The sequence below is a fragment of the Sciurus vulgaris genome (assembly GCF_902686455.1).
Source record: "Sciurus vulgaris genome assembly, chromosome: 17".
Classification (NCBI taxonomy): Eukaryota; Metazoa; Chordata; class Mammalia; order Rodentia; family Sciuridae; genus Sciurus; species Sciurus vulgaris.
This window is the reverse complement of record NC_136478.1, coordinates 71,872,284-71,889,681: the sequence shown is the minus strand read 5'-3', so window position 1 is coordinate 71,889,681 and position 17,398 is coordinate 71,872,284. Positions and strand designations below refer to the sequence as shown.

The window sequence follows — 17,398 nt, the reverse complement described above, 5'->3', positions numbered from 1 at the left end:
CACTTCCGCCTGCCGCCTCGGTGGCGAGGTTCCGCCGGGTCTTGGACCTGGCCACAAGGCGAGGTGGAAGCCCAGGAGGGACCCCCACGCCCCGCGACACAGGACGGGCCACCGGCCCCTGAACCTGAACCTGAACAGGAGACCCTCCCAAGGGCGAAACCCCAGCCCGCACCCGCCGCGCAGGGGTCGGACACACTGGACACAGATTAGCTCCATAAAGTAAAATACAACAAAATGTTTAATGAGCAAATTCGTCTTAGCAAATATGAAACTGCCACAGAGAGGAGGAGAGGGCCAGGGGCCACGGGACTGGGGGGAGGGGGTGGGAGCGAGTCGGGAAAGGCCAAAGAGAACCAACTACTTAAGAAACCAGGGAAACCAGGGAGGACCAGAGGACGGGAGCTGTGGTCCTGCAAAGGGGAGAAGGCAGGGCACTGAGGGCCGGACAACAAAATTCAAAAGTTTGGCCATAAAATATAAACACACTATGTTCCTACCATGGGGAAGGGGAGGAGAAAAGGGGTGTAAGGGAGAAAAGGCTGTTTTGGGAGGGGCCGTGGGGGTCCTACCCGCCCTGCTGTGCACCCGTCCCCATCCCAACCCCTTCCCTCTGTGTCTGTGTGGGTGCGTGTCTGTGTGGGCCTGTGTGCACTTCCCCAGTCCCTTCCCTGCCCTAACCTCCCAACCCCCCACCCCCCACCCTTAATTGCTGCCATTCCAGTTGCTGCCGGCTGTCAGGCTGTCATTCGGCTGTCACTCCTCTGCCCATCATCTTCAGAGGGGGGAAAGGGGGGGACAGGCGGGAGAGAAGCCTCCAGCCAGCCCTGCCCCCACCCTCCCCAGGCCACCTCTACCAGAAGTCCCGGCGGTGGTAAGAGTCGGGGTCACAATATTTGGTGACAACCACTCTGTTGGCGAATTTGCGCCCGGTCAGGCCCTGCATGGCTTTCTGGCAGTCGAACACAGAGGTGAACTCCACGAAGATCTGTGGGGAGCAAGAAGCAAGCAGTGAACAAGGCTGGCTCCCAGCAGCCTATCAACGTCCCATCCAAGCCCACGACCAGCGCAGGAAGGAAAAGGGCCTCATCACAGCCTGCTGAAGGGGACCTACAGTAGTTTGTGGCTATTCACCCAAATGTCTTTTGGAATTAAAAAACAAGAGAGCACAGATCAGAGACTTCACAGGGATGGAAAGAACAAAGGCATGCCTGAGAGTCACCTGAATCACACAGGGCAGCTGGCAAGACAAGCAAATGTCCAGAAGTCACCAGCCACCACATTACCAAGGACCATGTTTTTCTTCCCAGATAAGGGATGCAGTAAGGGAAGCTCAAATTAGAACTCAAACCCAGAATGTAACCTCAAACCTATTGAAACTTGTATTGTGCTTCAACCACCAGTTTAGAGGAAAAGGAGCATACAAAGAACCTACTTTAACATTTAAATTCTATCTAACCACGACTCTACTTCTTCAACACATAAAACAGCTTGACTTCAGAAGTAGGAGATAGAGATAAAATTAGAAGAAACTTGGAAAATCAAACACAAGAAGGGCCCTTGATTGAATCCTTTTTCAGAAAAGACATGTCTTAGTAACAAACTGGAATATGGATTAGGCAGATAACAAAAAATTAATGTTGATTTTGCTATTGTATTAATTGTATTATGATTTTGTTAATCCCACCTCCACTTCAGACTGGAGACTGAATCCAGATCTACCACTGAGCTACTACTGAGCTGCCCAGGCTGGCCCTGAACTTGCCATCCTACTGCCTCAGCCTCCCCCAAGTAGCTCGGATTATAAGCATGTACCACACAAGACTGAAAACACGATTTTAAGGTTGTCTGGCTAGAGCAATGGTTCCCCACTAGGGGCCGACACGTCTCCAGAGCACAGTGAGCTGTCACAGAGGGGAGCAGCACTGTAGCATCTGGGAGGTACAGGCTAGGATGCAGCCAAGCCCCTACAGTGCACAGCAGAAACACCCAAAGCAGAGTTAACTAGTCCAATAGTTGAGAAAAAAGTTAGATTATCTCAGGCAAAATACATCTAAGCTATGTTTTAAATATTCAAACAGAAACGGGGCAGGAGGAATAAGCTGAATACAAAAAAAATGACAAAAACTGGAAACCTGAAGCTGGGTGACAGGACACTGGGATAAAACATGTTCTACAGATACTATAATATAAACAATACACCACTACTGATCCCTGAAGTATCAATAGAAAAGATGTGTAATATGAAGTTTAGAACAAAGTTAGGAACAAAAATAGGATGTAGTAAATTAAAACTGGTCAAATGATCCTAAAGGCCAGGGTCTCTTTATTCTTCCCACAAATATTTACTCAGCTCTTTTTTAAGCCAGGTTACCACTGTAGTGCCAGACTGAGCCAAACTGACCAACTGGCCTATCATGGACTCCTGGAAAGAGGAGGGGCTGCTGGGGCCCAGTTTCCATCATTCCTTAACCCTTTGAATACACATCTGTCCAGCTAACTGATCCCTAATCATCTCTACTGGGGTGTCAGAAACCTCAAGGCAATGTGTCCCAACACTGACTGCTGACCCATTACATACCAGCTCATCATCCTTACATCTCACCTGCCACACCCAGCATCTCCTGGGCATTCTCCTTCCCTGTTTCAACAAACCCAAACCAATAACCAAGGGCTGGGAATTTAAAGGCTTAAATCTCTCCAACCCATCAACTTGTGGTGGCTCACACCTGTAATCCCAACAGCTTGGGAAGCTGAGGCAGGAAGATCGAGAGTTCAAAGCCAGCCTCAGCAACTTAACAAGGTACTAAGCTACTTGGTGAGACCCTGTCTCTAAATAAAATACAAAAAAGGGCTGGGAATGTGGCTCAGGGTTTAAGTGTCCCCAGGTTCCATCTCCAGTACCAAAAAAAAAAAAAAAAAAAAAAAATTACTAACTTAAACCCACCCACTTTCCCTCTATCCCCTGCTACTAGTCATAGGCCACTTAAGGACTATATGGGTTCCACCAAATGTGTCATGGACCATTTCACCACCGTAACAAACCTGAGTTGGCTACAGTATCACAAGGCACTATTCATCTTAACAGGACCATGGCTCTTTATGCAGGCTGTCACAGAAGGAAGTCACTGCCTAGCACATGACAGAACCAGAAAAGATAACATCTTTCATCCAGATTACTGCAGGAAACTCTTCTTGCATCACCCTACTCTTGTTGGATCCTCTCTACTCCACTTCCCAAACTGCAGGAGGTATCACCAAAAACGTGAACACAGCCTTCTCTCTTCTTAAAAACCCACCACTTCCAGGAAAATCCCAAGCTTCTCCCACAAGTTCATGAGTCCTCCCTGACAGTCCTATAGAGCCAGATTGCTCTGCCAAATGTAGCTCTTACTCACTGTAGCCTCAATGAACCTCTCGGTTCCCCCAAGAATTCCCTCACACTCCGATCCTGCTCAGCTCTGCAGGGCAGGGCAAGTGCCTGCTTAGTTTCCCATTAAAACAAAGAACCATCTCTATCTGCCAGACCTCCCAGTAGCCTCCTTTCCATTTCACTCAAAACCACACCCAATAGTCTCTCAAGGACCCACCCAGCAACCTGCTCCTTGAGTTCATCTCCAACAGATCTCCTTGGCTATCCCTGGCCTCCTCACTGTCCCCAAACACACCCAGCAGTCCTGCCCAGGATCTCTGTGCTTGCTGTGCACCCTACCTACTGTGAGAGAAATGAACCTCACTGGACCTCTCAGCCTCAACAACCCCTTTTTAAAAAGGCAGCTGGGCCACCCTACTTCCCGCCCAACATGGCACATCCCCTGAAAACAGTGCCCCCAGGATTCCAGGTACTTGACAGCAGGAGTTGTTCTGCTCACAGATCAGACCCCAGGGTAGGCAGAATTCCCTAACACAATGAGTGCATGAATAAGTACAGTGACCTGGGGCACAGAGGAGGGACAAGATGACTTTGTGGGCTCTTAAGTCAGACTGCAGGGACCTGAGCCTGCCTGTGTGGCATGTCACCTATGTGCCTTATCTCCTCCCATGAGGGAGCCCAGGCGTGCTGAAGGGCTCAGCACGGGACCTAGACAGCAGAGCACCTGGTACACCTGGCACAGCACTACCAAGAACTGTGATACCCTCACACACTTTTTCTCCACCTCACAGACAAGGCAAAATGTGGCTCCTGACAAGGCAGGTGCAGAACTGGGCTCTAAACCAAAGCTGCTTCAACAGAGCCCAGGTTCTCAGCCCCAACAGCCCGTCTCTATCAGAGGGCCCTGATCCTCTGGGTCACCAGCACCTCCCCAGGCCAGGTCAAGAGGGACACTCAGTAAGGGTGCAAAAGGGTGCAAGGAAGGCAGGGCACAAGCTGAGCCCGGATGCCCTGACCTTTCCGCAGCCGGGGACCTCAACGCCATCCACAGGCCGGGGAATCTCGATGGACTTGACGAGACCGTACTTGCTGCACTCATCCCGCACATCCTCCACGATCTCCTCATACTCCTCATCATCCAGCAGCTCCTCTGGCAGCACCATGTTCATGAGGCACAGAACCTCAGTAGGGTGGCCGCCCATCTGCACCTGTGAGCTCATCAGGCCCGGCACCTGCAGTGTCACTGGGGTCTGGTTGATGGTGCTCTGTGGGGTAGGGAGAGACAGGGGCTCACAGGGGGTTCAGACCAGACTCCCTCCACTCAAGCCCATGCCCTTCAGACACCAACTCAAGGGAAGACCACTCCTCCACCTGAACACATGTGCGCCTACTCCCCAGCACTGCCTCTGATGGTCTCCCTACCCAATTCCCTCCTACCAAACCTGGGGTACAGCTAAAGAGAACCTACCCCCTGCCAGCCCCTCCCAATCCCAGGGTCCCTCTAGCCAATGAAGATGACGTGCCGGGGGGCTCACCAGCGTGGCGTTCTTGGCTCCCACGCTCGCCCTCTGGACGAGCAGCTTTTTATCCCCCAGCTGCATCCCATTCAGCCCAGCAATGGCCTGCAGTCAGAAGGCAAGGGGTGGAAGGGGTGCAGGAGAGATGTGGGTCAGGGTCCAGGAGACCAGCACCTCCCCGCAAACCGGGGAATTGGTGGGGAGAGGGGAAAGCAATGGGGGCTTAAAGTTTAAAAGGAGCCAAAATCAGGGCAAAGGTGGAGAGTCCCATACAGAGCTCTGCCTCAGGCTGGGTTGCTTCCCACCCTATGCCCTGAGAAGAGAGACCTCAGCTTGGAAACTGAGAAGGGTTGGGAAAGACAGAAGCAGCAAAATAGGTGTCAGAGCTCACCTGATCTGTGACGTTGATGTCCACGTACTCACAGAAGGCATAGCCCTTAGAGAGCCCTGTGGCACTGTCCTTGACCAGGTTGAAGGCCTTAAGAGGCCCAAACGATGTCAGTAGTTCTTTTACCTGCAGCAGGTCGAGAATCCCTCAGGGCTCAAGTCAGACCAGAGAGAAGGAGGAGAGGGAAGGGGACAAGGGGTTTACCTGGTCATCATTCAGGTAGTTAGGTAAGCCCCCAATGAACAGCTTGTGGGCAGAGTCAGGGACCACAGTGGACACAACGCCTAAGGGGAGAAGGGAAAAGGACTTCAATTTCAGTAGGAAGTCAGCTCCCAGATGACAGGGTGAGCCCCTCATAGGCCTCACCCTGATGAGGGAAGGAAGAAGGGCCACACCTTGTGTCCCTCTCATCCCCACCCCAGCCTGACAAGGACACATGCAAGGGAGCACAGGGTGTCTCCCAAACTGGTTCTCAGAGGAACCTTAAGCTAGCAGCATCCCCCCAGAACACCCTCCTGGCACCTAGATCCACATTCACACCCTCCACCTGCCACACGCTGCTGTGTGACCCCAAAAGGTCACCTTGCCTCTGAACACACTGCTGTGATACATACCCAACCCTTCTTCACCCCCGGGGTCCCAACTTGGGTCTTGCCCTTCACTGACAACTGCCTAGGAACATCTTCCCCATTAAATCATTCAGTCATTTCTTTTCAGGGACCTGTGCTCAGGAGAGTGGGTTGTCTCTGGGCCCCAGTACATCTGCGACACCACAGAGATGACCTGCTCTCCGGCTGCTCAAGTAATCTATGTCAGCCATTCTGACCTCTGTGGAAGCTGCTGGCTAACTCAAGATGGGGTGGTGTATCCAGGGTCCTGGAGGGCTGAAATGTCACAGCATGGTCACATGAGCTGAGGGAATTCAACAGCCCTCAGTCCTGCCCTCTACTCTGCCCTGAACTCAACTCACAGACAAATGCCTGCCGGATGTTTCAACCTGGCTGCCTAGATATTTGGTCAATTTTATCACTTCATTCTTGGAACCATCCTGTCTGACAAGAGCTGTAAGGCCCCAGCAGCCATCCACCATGACTCCCTAGTTCAAAGCCTGGCCACAGAGCCTCCCCTTCCACAGTAGTCTCTCATACCAAGTGCTATTGGCCCATCTCACCTCTGTCCTGAACTTAGGAACACCAGAAAAGGTAGGAAATGGGGAAAAGCCCCAGAACTTGAGTCACTGGGCCCCACCCACACTCTGGACTCTCATCCGCCTGATGCACTCTCTCCCACCCCAGCCCCTCTGGCACCCACAGAACTACAGACACCCATCCAGCTGGCTCTGTCCCCTAAAGTGGGCCCAGCAGATTGAGGCCATGCAGACCACAAGGAACCCAGCTTGGATGCCACTATGACAAGCCAAAACATCCTGGGGGCAGAAGCATACGTGAAATGCTAGCCACAAGCCAGGCATGGCCCAACCTCTTTGAATCTACTACTTTAATGTATGCAAAAGCCCTGGCTACAATACAAAAATGAGTAAACTGAGGTACAGAGCAAAGTCACAAAGACAGGAAAAAAGGTGGCCTCCAACTCTGTCCACAGGCTACTCAGTGTCTGCCCAGGGCTCTAGCAGGTGATCAGCAAAGAGGATCATGTGTCCCCAAGCTCCAAATTCAAGCTTAACAACTGTGCTGCTCCTCAGGGAGACAGCACCAGTGAGGGCAAGAGAGCCAGGCTCCCTGGGGACAAGCAGTGACTGCCAAGGGCTCAGCATCTTCATCTGTAGACTGGGAGGACACCAGCAGCCACCAGGGTACAGAGAGGAGCACAATTCATGCTACTGCCAAAGGTGAGCTTAACCTGGGCCACACAAGGGGAGCTAGGGCCCACTGCGGGCAGCTTCATCTGGGCTAGACCTCAGTGGAAATGCATCTTGCACTCTGTCCCTCCAGGTGTTATCAACTACCCCTTCATCATGGTGTTTCTTCCAGTTTCCAAACTGTCTCATCAAGAGATCTGTTCACTTATCAAATACTTTCTCCTCTTCATTGTCTTTATGGAATAAAACTCTTTTCCTCTGTATTAACAGGAAGGAAGATCAAAGCACCAGCTATATCAGATGGAAACTATGCTGGAGAATGCTTAGCCTGCCGGCAGAATCACACTTCCTACCACCTCCTCCTAGAGTGGTACTGTTCAGTCCAATCACAAGCAGAACTGGACAACCAAGCCTTTCCAGGTGCACATCCCAAACACAATAACAAATGACCTTCCCCTTGTTTATACAATAATGGCCACCTCGGGAAAAAGTCTGCCACAAACGAAGAATAATCAAAAGCAACTGTCCCCCTGCACACATCTGCTTTCAGAAGAAAAGTGACCAGAGTGTAGGAGGCAGTACACAAAGGGTGATCAGGGACCCATGGCCAAGCTGCACAGCCCAGGACACTGGTTCCAAGATTTTCAGCAAGTTATTCATCACCCCATGCCTCACTCTGTGAAATCAGAACTGCATCTACTACAGGGTCAGCAAACTTTCTTAGTGAATAGCCACACAACAGGTATTTCTGTTTTTATGGGCCATTCAGTCTGTGCCACACTTATTTACCTTGGCACACAAGCAATGCGTTAACAAGAGTGTTTACCCATAAATCTTCACCTACAGAAACAGGCAGTGACCCAAATGTGTCCCCCAAGTCCTGCAGGACTGTTGTGAAAGTTTCAAGAAGAGGCGTACAGTGCCTTTGTGCCAGTACCTGGCACGTGGTAAGCACTGGCAGGTGGCAGGCTATTCACATAACTGTAAGTGAACTCAAGCACATTGAATTCACTGGTAGAGGCATAAGGGAGATGTTCTGTCACTAAGCAGGAAAGTACCCACACGGTCACCAGGTGGAGCACTCAGATAGTGCCTATCAGTGCATATCACACCTTAGGTTTCTAGAGTTCAAAAATAAATAAATAAATAAATAAACTGAATTTACCAAAACTTACAGTGAGAAGAAATACAAGAGTTGGGGGACCCAGCCCCCAACTCCTGCAGAATACATGGACCTCTCTGGGGTCCCACTCTGAAGAGCTGTTTCTACAACTGAGAATCAGCAAGCAGACGCCACGGTCTCAATGTTCCAACCTGCCTGAGACCAGCACCCCACTCACTCAAGTTCCAGCAACCCTGATCCCCTCCAGCACCAGAGGGCTTTCACACCCCAAGGACCTCGAACAAGCCTAAATCCTCACTGATATCTACTGTCACAGAGGAGTCAGCCCCACTACAGCCTGCAGGATCAGAGTGGCCCAAGGCCTCTATCTCCATAGCCCACAGCTCTCTGAAAAACTACAGCAATCACACGTTAGGGTGCACCTGACCACTTAGGTTCCGCACGCTGTTGTCTGCCAATCTCTGGTTGTCATTAACTACCCATCAGAAGTGATACTAGACACAGCAAGGGAGAGAGCCCACAGCAGATTCAAAGCAGAGGCTGAAAGACATTAAATGAGTGAATATTGACATGCCAGACCCCACACCAGGTGCTTTACTGAGGTCTTCACACACAAGCCCTCTGAGATCCCATGATACCATGGGGCAGAGGCAAGACCAGGCCCAGACTGCAAGTCCTGCACTTCCCAGAGCATCTCTGGTCTGGTCCTGACCTGCCACTTGCAAACTGTCCATCTGCAAGATGCTTACAGTTCACCCTCTGGGCCCCAGAAACCACACCTGCCATGCAGAGAGAAGGTCTGTACATCCAAAGCAGCACACTACTTCCTGAGTAGTTCCAGTTAAGCTGAAGACAGGAAGGGTGGGCACAAAAAACTGGGCTCTTCACTCACCAGGCACATAGACAGAGGGATTCTCTGACATGCCAGGCAGTGGCTGGTAGTCATGAGGCCTGCGGATCTTCAGTGACTGGCCCTGGAAGATGATGCCATCAAAGGCCATGGCCTGGGTAGTCTCATCCACTGAGCGGAACTGAAGGGAAGAGAAGGGGTGGTAAGGGGCAGGGGTCAAGGACTAGACCAGGCCTCAGCCCCCAAGGCTGTGATAAGCCATGACTTTCTTCCTTTTCATTCACATGAACAAACACCACTGTGCTGGACAACAGAACATCCTGGTCCTAGAGACTCACTCTCTCCTCAGTGCAGTCACCAACACCCAACACAGAGGCAGAGGCAAACACACAACCACAAGTCTGAGGCTGCTGAAGGGGGACAAAGTGCTGGGAAGACAGTGTGGGGATGTTAAGATACATAAGGAGGAGAAGGCATTGAAGGCTGCTAAGTAGCATTTAATTAAGCTAAAATCTGCAACAGTGGGATTCAAGGTGAACTGCAGTGAGGCCAGTGTGGAGTGAGAGGCAGAACTCAGAAGCCTTTCCAGCAACCTAGTGTTGCTGCAATGCCTGTTTTTTATAAGAACACTGGCGCACCCCAAATCAAAAATTAGTAACCAAGGTCCTTTACCAGAAAGCTTGAGAAACAAATGACAAGGAAGGTGAATTAGAAACATGGGTAGCCAGGCAGAGTGAACCACCTCAACCCGGGCCCTGGGTGGGGGCCTGGTTGTGTCCTGGGAAGCTGAGTATGGCCAGAGCAAAATACAGCATCAGAATGGTCTGGAAGAGGTCTACAGCCTCCCAGGCCTTCCAGAGAATAACAGAACAGACAGCAGAGGGCCGGTGGGAATGGGCAGCACAACACACCAAGGGACCACACAATGCCCCCCGCCTCCTGACCCCATCACCTGCCCAGCTCACCTCCAAAAAGGCAAAATTCTTGTCTTGATTAATCTGCACAGCCAAGACGGGGTTGCCAGGGGCCTGGGTTAGCCCCCCCAGGCGCATCTGAGCGTTGAAGAAATCCATCATGGCCTCCTGCAGAGGGAATAGGAGACAGGGAGGGGCGGGGAGGGAGGTGGAGAGAGGAGGGGAAGGGTGAGAGAGGGAGACACAGAGGGGTTTGGGGTAAGGGGAGAGGGACGAGGGTAGGGAGGAGGGGAGGGGAGGGAATGGTGGAATATGGGTGGGGGTGTAGAGGTCAATAGTAGGAACAAAAGCAGGAGGAAAATGAGAAAACCAGGAGGAAAAAGTAGCGAGAGACAGTGAAGGACAGGAGACAGGACAGACAGGTGCAGGGGGAGAGCCCAGGGGCCCCAAACAAATCAGGGAAAAGGAAGAAAATTGTTCAAGAAAAAATGGAAGACAACAACAAGAAAAGGAAAAACAAAACAGAAGACAAGATGATGAGGAAGAAACAGTGCAGACAAGACGACAGGGAAACAGCAAGAAAGCAGCAAGCAGGAGACAGAGACAAGCCAAGGGACAGAGGGAGACCAGCACAGAGCAAGGAGGTGGAGTGCAGGGGCGGGAGGGGCGGGCGGGAGGGGAGGAGAAAAGAGTGATGTGGAGGGATCTGGCCCTGGAGTCCGGGGGCTGGTTCATCAAATGTAGCAAAGTGCAGGTTGAGAAAGTCAGAATGGACCTTACTTGCCTTCGACGATGGTAGCAAACTTTTTGTTGCTACGAGGGATCTCAGCCCCACAATATTTCACTTTAAAGAGAAATGGAAACAACTCTTTGATCTCGGGATTCTCAGGGGGTGCCACGGGAAGGGGTGGGGGAGAGGGGCGAGGGAGAGGAGCGGTGGGGAGGTTGGGGAGGTCGGGGCGATCAAAAATAAAAGAACAGCGACCACGGGAGGGATGTGGGAGGATGGGACAGATGCAGAAAGGAGAGCGTGTCAGAACCCTGCAGGGCTGCGTCTGTGTGTCCGTGTGTGTGTGGGTGTGTGTGTCGAGTCTCCCTCTCTGTCTCTCTCCGAGGTGCGAGGTATGTATGCAGGTTCGTTGTGTGTGATCCCTGGGTTGCTGAAGGAGGTGGGGGGAGACGGGAGAGGGGAAGAGGGAGGGAGGGAGGGGCCACCCCCAGCCCGGCCCCTGGCTGGCTCAACTCCATCGGTCCGTCTGGGAGGGGGGCCGGGGGGTCTTGCAGGAACAGAGTCTGACCCGTGCAGGTTGGGGGGAGGGAGTGGAGGGGAGGGGAGGAGCAGGGGAGGGGAGCAGGGGAGAGGATGGGGCAGGGGGAGGGCAGTACCTCAGTGATGCCAAAGGGGATGTTTCCCACGTAGAGGCGCCGGGCTTGTCTGGTCATCTGGCTCCCAACCACAGGCACAGGCGTGGGGGTCACAGCCAGACCATCAGGGGTCATGGTGGGGAGAAGAGCGGTAGCTGGAATCTGACCCGCAGCTTCAAGACAGGAGTGGAAACAGTAAAACCACATTAGAGCAACCTTTAACCCAAGTTCACAGCGTGCTGAAAACTACCTCTAGCCTTTCCATCACCAGACCCCAAAACCCAGTAATAAATGTTCCTCAGAAGCCACATTTCCTAACAGCATCAGGGTGGAAGCCTCGACCCAGCTCTGCTACAGGTACCTCAGATCATCTCCTCCTCCAGCAGAAGCCTCAAGAAGCCTAACGTGTGTGAACCTCCATCCGGTTCAACCCAACCCCCCAAAACACACTCAGACAGACTAATGGAGACAACTGCCCACACCATCGTACTTTACCCTCCAGAACAACCCAACTAGGAGTCCTACCTTGCATGGCCTTGTACTGCATTGGGGTGATGTGCTCAAAGCCAGGTGGTGGCACGTCCCAGTATTTACGAACCTTCTTCTTCTTCTCATGGCGGGGGGAACGACTGGGTGGGGGGGGAGAGCGGGGCAGGGCGACCTCAGTCTGACCAAGAGAGGGCCTGCAAGCTCCCACCCAGGAACCCCTCCCAGGCTCCCACTCAACTCCCCACCACATAAGCTCCACTCTCTCCAAGAGGGAGAGGATCCGGGTCAGGGCAGGGCCCAGGACTGGGGAGGGGCGCTGGTTTCAAGGCAGGCAGACTCTTCCCCAGTGCTTGGGCCAGGGTGGGCGCAGGCCAGGCAGGGTGCTCAGGACGTGAGGAAGGTGAAGGGAGTGGACATCAGGGTGGAAGGGGCAGGAAGAGAAGCTCACATCAATCCACCGTGCTCCTCTTTAGCGCCTCTGGTCAAAGGTTTGCTGGGGGGTGGGAGGGAAAGGTATGGGGAGGGGTGACTGGGGACCCTCGTCTTCCCCACATGCCACACCCCCCAAGAGCACTAAGCCCCAGTGCTGGGGCAGGGCCGAGGTGAACAAGTGGCAAGCAGGCCCCCCTCAGCCCTGCCATTCCTCCCTCCCCCAAACACTCCCACTCCCAGGAAGGAGAAGTAAGGAGAGAAAGGAGCCATGGTAAACCACTCTCTGAAGACAATGGACTGGCAGAGCAGGAGGACCTCCACGTACTCCCCCCTCTCATCTAAGGGGGAGCCACGGGAAAAGAGGCCTCCAAATAAAACCAACATTCCCTGAGCTGGAAACCAAGCCCAGGCTGTAAGTACCGTCCCACTCCAAGAACACCCTTCTCCTGGGAGGCAAAGAAGAGAGACTGGAAACAGAAATCAGCCCTCTTGAAGACAGTCCCAAAGAGAATCACAGGAAGAATAGGAAAGAAAAATGTAGTCCCTCAGCATGGGGGACAGAGAGCAGCCTCTCAGAAACAGGATCCCTGTCTCCAAAGAAACCATGGCACCCAAAAACCCACCAGTACCCGCAACACAGAAAACAGAAACCTCAAAAGTGAGAAGACATCATTCAAAACGTACCAAACAGCACACCCCCCAAGACACACACGAAGGAGGAAGGACGAGTCACAGAGGGCCCAGGCCCCTTCAGATCTCAGCCTGGAACGGCAAGCACCCCCACTCCCAAGTTGGCCCAGCCAGGGGTTCCTGAACCCAGATACCTTCGTCGTCGCCTGTCCCGAGAGGCACTGCGTTGGTCCCGGTTGCGCCGGTCCCGGCTCCGGCTCCTGCGTTTGCGGTCCCGACTTCGAGAGCGGCTGTGGCTGCGCTTCCGATGGCGGTTCTCCTTGTCCCGTTCTGGACAGAGGCGAGGAGGAGGAGATGGAATGAGCAGACGAAGGGTTCGAGCCCAGCCCACCCTGCACGCTGGTGCTATGTCCCAAGCCCCAGGGAGGCCACCCCCAAAGGGAAGGGAGATAGCAGGCCTCCTGGGTCCTCACACGAGTCCCCAAGGACTCTGAGGGGACCAGGGGAACAGGGCCTGAAAATGCCCCCGGGGTGTAAGATACCTGAGGATGCTCAAGAGGAGCGGAGGAGCCAGAGAAGACAGAGGAGGCTGGCTCCTGGTCCCCCTCGAGGGCTGAGGGGCCTGACCCCAGGGTCGTCCCTGAGAGGGGCAGGGCTAGAGGCTGGGGAATCAAGAGACCCAATGATGTTTTCCTGAAGGAACCCAGCAATCCCTCAGGAAAGACCTCTGCAACCAGCTGGCACCCACAGCCCCACCATCAGGCCCAGGGACCAGGTGCCAGGCAGGATCTGCTAACCCCAGGAAGCAAGGAAACTCAACTCCATCCCTTCCCAACCAGGTGAATAATGCAGGAACACCCTCCCCAGGGGAGGGGCCGCTTTCTGAATGTGCAAACTGAAGGGGAAAGAAGCTCCAGTCTTTTTCAGCAGATGGAGAAGAGCCACCTAATCAGACTGGAAGCCCAAACCACCCAACGCTCCCTGCCTCATCCCCTCATAGGCACACAGGAAGGGCCAGAGTGAGACCTGTGTCCCTGCCAGCATTCAATCTGCGTTCTCAGTTTCATCTGTCTCAGAGGTGGGGCCAGAATAGAGCACAACCTTGCCAGCTACACTCTGCACCCACCAGATCCCTCACCCTCGGGAGGAAGACAATGCCCTTCAAGGTGGAGGCCAAGCACAAGCAGCACCATTGCCTTAGTTCACTGGCACCGCTGATTTCTCAACAACCCCTCAAGCACAACAAAAGATGAAAACACCAACCTACTCCTGGTTGAGAATGCATTTCTTATGAGTGTCTCAGGAAGAGCACTCATAAGAAAAGGCAATAAGAGCCTGTCAAATTTGACTTCTAGGCCTGCCAGTCTTACGACATTTTGTCTGACATGTCTTTCTGATACAATTAAACACAAACTTTTTGTAAATTCTTCTCAATTCCAGAACCACCAACACTTGGGGAAAAAGGGCACCCAGAAAGGTCACTTTTTGGTAACACTGAGATGCTTTCTTACAATAGAATCCCTACTAGTTTTACTCCTACTTACTCTACATTACTGCTTTGAAAAAAAACACTACTGGAGTTCATGTAACAAATAAGGAAACTAAGGCACAGGGAGATCACGATTTGAGTTCAAGACCTAACAGCTAGGAAATGGTGAAACCTGAATAGAACTCTGTAATGTCAGCTGGTCAGGCACCAGGCCATATTCCTGAATGAGGGTCAAGCAGAACACTCCAGTGTCCAGCTAAGACTACCAGTCACTCTCAGGATTTTCTCTTCAGGAACCAAAAATAAACTAAAAAGACTGGAATAGGGAGGGGAAAGAATTAAAGACAGACTAGCACTGTGCCGTATTAAGCAAACACACAGACACTGTACCCAGCTCAGAGAATGGGAATAGCTCTGTGAAGCCCAAGAGTCTTTCCTGCTGCTGGGGTTCAGAAATGGACAAAGATATTTCCTGTAGACCTAGGTGTCTGAAGGGCCCTGAAGCTCAGAGATGTTGGGAGGATAACCCACAAAGACAAGAGGCACAGGCAGGGTAACACATGGACAGAGCCTCCCCTATGGCAAGAACTCTCCCCCACACTGACGCTGGACAGGTAAGAACAAAAAGGAAGCTTCTTCATTTGCTCAAAATGCTGCACTGTGGTCACCTTGTGGGAGCTGCTCCACCAACCCAGATGTGCCTACATCTGAGGCCCTGGCACTCCTGCACTAGCAGGGACACCCCAGGAGGACCAAAGCAGTGCAGCCTCCAGGACCCTATAAAGCAGCTCCACTTGGGAGTCCAACAGAGTGAAACAACTCTGCATAAAAACCATGCTACATTAGATTGTGTTTGTAGTAGTGGGATTAAACCCTACCACTGAACTCCATCCCCACCCAACAACTTAAAAAACTTCTAACACTTGGTTTTCTCTTATTTAAAAGTCAGAGTCAAGTACAACACCATCCAGGTGTTGAAGACCTGGCAGAATATTTGGAAAGCATGTTTTTCCAGGCCCTTCCCTAACCCTTACACCACGTCTCAGTGAATACATGCCTTTCTACTTCCTTTCTAAGAATGTGATTTCACAATAATAAACATCACTTATTAGGTGCTTTGACATATGCTGAGCCACGTGCACTTGCACGTTACCCATTTAATCTCAGCTCCTGCCTCTGACCAGCTGGGATGTGGGAAAGTTAAGCTCTTGAGCTTCACTTTCCTTTCTGGTGAGAAAAAGTAATTATTTTGTTCTCATAAGGCTGTTACAAGACTTCAGTTAGAAAAACCATGCAGAGAGATTAGCAAATTGCCTGACATGTGGTAAGCTCTCAGAGTTTAATTCCAACACCAACATCATTCTCATTAACTCTCTCAAAACTCAACGACAAAACTGCGATGTCAGTCTACAGATGGAAAAAAACAAACAACGAAGATATTCAAATAACACAGATACTAAGCAACAAAGCAGGTATTCGGACTCAGGTACACTCAAATCCAAAACACGCTCTTAAGCAGTACACCACCTAGACAGGAGCAGACACAGCAAGGGCAATTAGTAGTCACCTCTTCCCCAGGTACTGTTTTCTAACACAGCCACTCCCTTACTCAATTCTAGAGTGGGTTCAACGGAGAACTGAGTCCCATTCAGTCCCCCGAACTCCAGCTAAGAACACAGGCAACTGAAGCCTGAAGCGGAAAGAGATTCAAGTCTCCAACCTCCCCTACGCCTCAGTTTCTTCATTCAAACCAAAATGTGGACACACGAGAGACTAAAAATAGTCAAGGACTCTTCCAACGTTCTTGGAGTCCCTAACTCGACCTGCGCCAGCATGGCCCCGGCCTTTGTTCTGACCTGCCTCCCACCTTCCCTTAGCACCCAACGGGGCAGCGCCCTCCCTCCTGCCTGCCTAGAGCCGCTCAGTTCTCTTCCCTGCTCTGAAATGACTCGTTAGGCGAGTCTAGGCCCGGCCAGGGCTGGGGGTGTCTCAGGCTGGGGACGTGGGGCACACGCACTGCACATGTCGTGACCGGGCCCGCGGAAAATCCCCGTACACGCAGGGCGCACACGTGCGAGGCACAAAGAGGGCAGGCGCTTCCCGCTTCCGCGAGGAAACAGGTGTCCCACGGGTTTTCCGAGGCCCGGGCGGCCCGGGCAGAGGCACCCTGACAGGGAGGTCCTAAGAAGCCGGGAAGGGCAGGGCGCGAGAAGGGCCGCGGCCTGCAGGGGCGGCCGTCCACGTGAAGGAGGAAGGGGGGCCCCGGTCCCCGCCACCGCCATTTTGGAAACAAAGGGGGCGTGGAGACACGGCCGAACGCCCGGCCGGAAGCGGAAGTCCAAGGCAGCGGGTGAAAAACACAGGATTACAGGACTTAACGTCGTCTCCTGCCCAAAGGGAAAAAGCGAGCCTTTGCGTCCAAAGCCCTAGCGCGCTAGCACCGCGTCCCCCGCGCAACCTCCGCCGGGACCACGTGGGAGTAGGACGGCTCCGCGCGCATGCGCCATAGGCCGCGCCCGCCGCCCCTTCCCTCGCCGCGCGCGACGGAACGCGGCGGTCACGTGAGCAAGGCGCGCGCCGAAAAGGGGGGGCACGGCGCGGCCCTGAGGAGGGGGCCGCGAGGGGAAAATGGCGGGGGCCAAGGAGCAGAGCCTAAGACGCTCCCGCCACCGCCTTGCGATCCCGGCGCCCTCACCTTGTTTATTCTCGTTGAGCTGCCGCTCGAACTCGTCGAAGTCCGACATGCTGAGGCGGCCGCGTAGGGCCTTGTGCAGCTCTCGCCTCGCCTTGCCGCCCGCCCGCTCTGGCCGCTTCGGCTACTTCCGCCGCTGGCTTCGGCTACTTCCGGCGCCGCCGGCGCTTCGTCGCCTACCTAATCAAGCCCCCAACGCCCCGCCCCGCCCCGGCTCCGCCCCCTCGCCCCGCCCGCCCCCCCCCGCGAGCTGCCCCTCTCCCCCGAGCCTGGCTCCAAAACGCGTCGGCTATTTCCGGACTGTAGACCGAGGTGTAGGC

General features: G+C 53.2%; 1 protein-coding gene across 4 annotated transcripts; it reads right to left on the bottom strand.

Annotated features, from left to right (window-relative positions):
* Window positions 1-215: 215 nt before the first annotated feature.
* U2AF2 (U2 small nuclear RNA auxiliary factor 2) lies at window positions 216-17,340 on the bottom strand. 4 transcript variants are annotated; one of them, XM_079117497.1, is made up of 12 exons: window positions 17,082-17,340; window positions 13,092-13,227; window positions 12,284-12,328; window positions 11,872-11,975; window positions 11,368-11,519; window positions 10,033-10,149; window positions 9,110-9,248; window positions 5,480-5,559; window positions 5,279-5,401; window positions 4,894-4,992; window positions 4,387-4,635; window positions 216-985 (listed from the first exon to the last, which is right to left on the bottom strand). In XM_079117497.1, the coding sequence occupies exons 1-12, from the start codon at window positions 17,128-17,130 to the stop codon at window positions 851-853; spliced, it is 1,428 nt and encodes a 475-aa protein (XP_078973623.1). In that variant the 5' UTR covers window positions 17,131-17,340; the 3' UTR covers window positions 216-850. The 4 variants fall into 4 exon arrangements, with proteins under 4 accessions (XP_078973623.1, XP_078973624.1, XP_078973625.1 ...); XM_079117498.1 differs by having other exon boundaries at window positions 4,906-4,992; window positions 17,082-17,300; XM_079117499.1 differs by lacking the exon at window positions 17,082-17,340 and adding an exon at window positions 13,440-16,996.
* Window positions 17,341-17,398: the final 58 nt, after the last annotated feature.

Excerpts from the sequence above, each read along its gene's own strand:
- U2AF2 (XM_079117497.1), bottom strand. The coding sequence starts at position 17,130 with ATGTCGGACTTCGACGAGTTCGAGCGGCAGCTCAACGAGAATAAACAA. Across the intron at positions 10,150-11,367 it reads TCCCCTTTGGCATCACTGAG|GAGGCCATGATGGATTTCTT; the intron begins GTACTGCCCTCC and ends TTCCCTCTGCAG. Across the intron at positions 986-4,386 it reads AGGTCCCCGGCTGCGGAAAG|ATCTTCGTGGAGTTCACCTC; the intron begins GTCAGGGCATCC and ends TGCTCCCCACAG.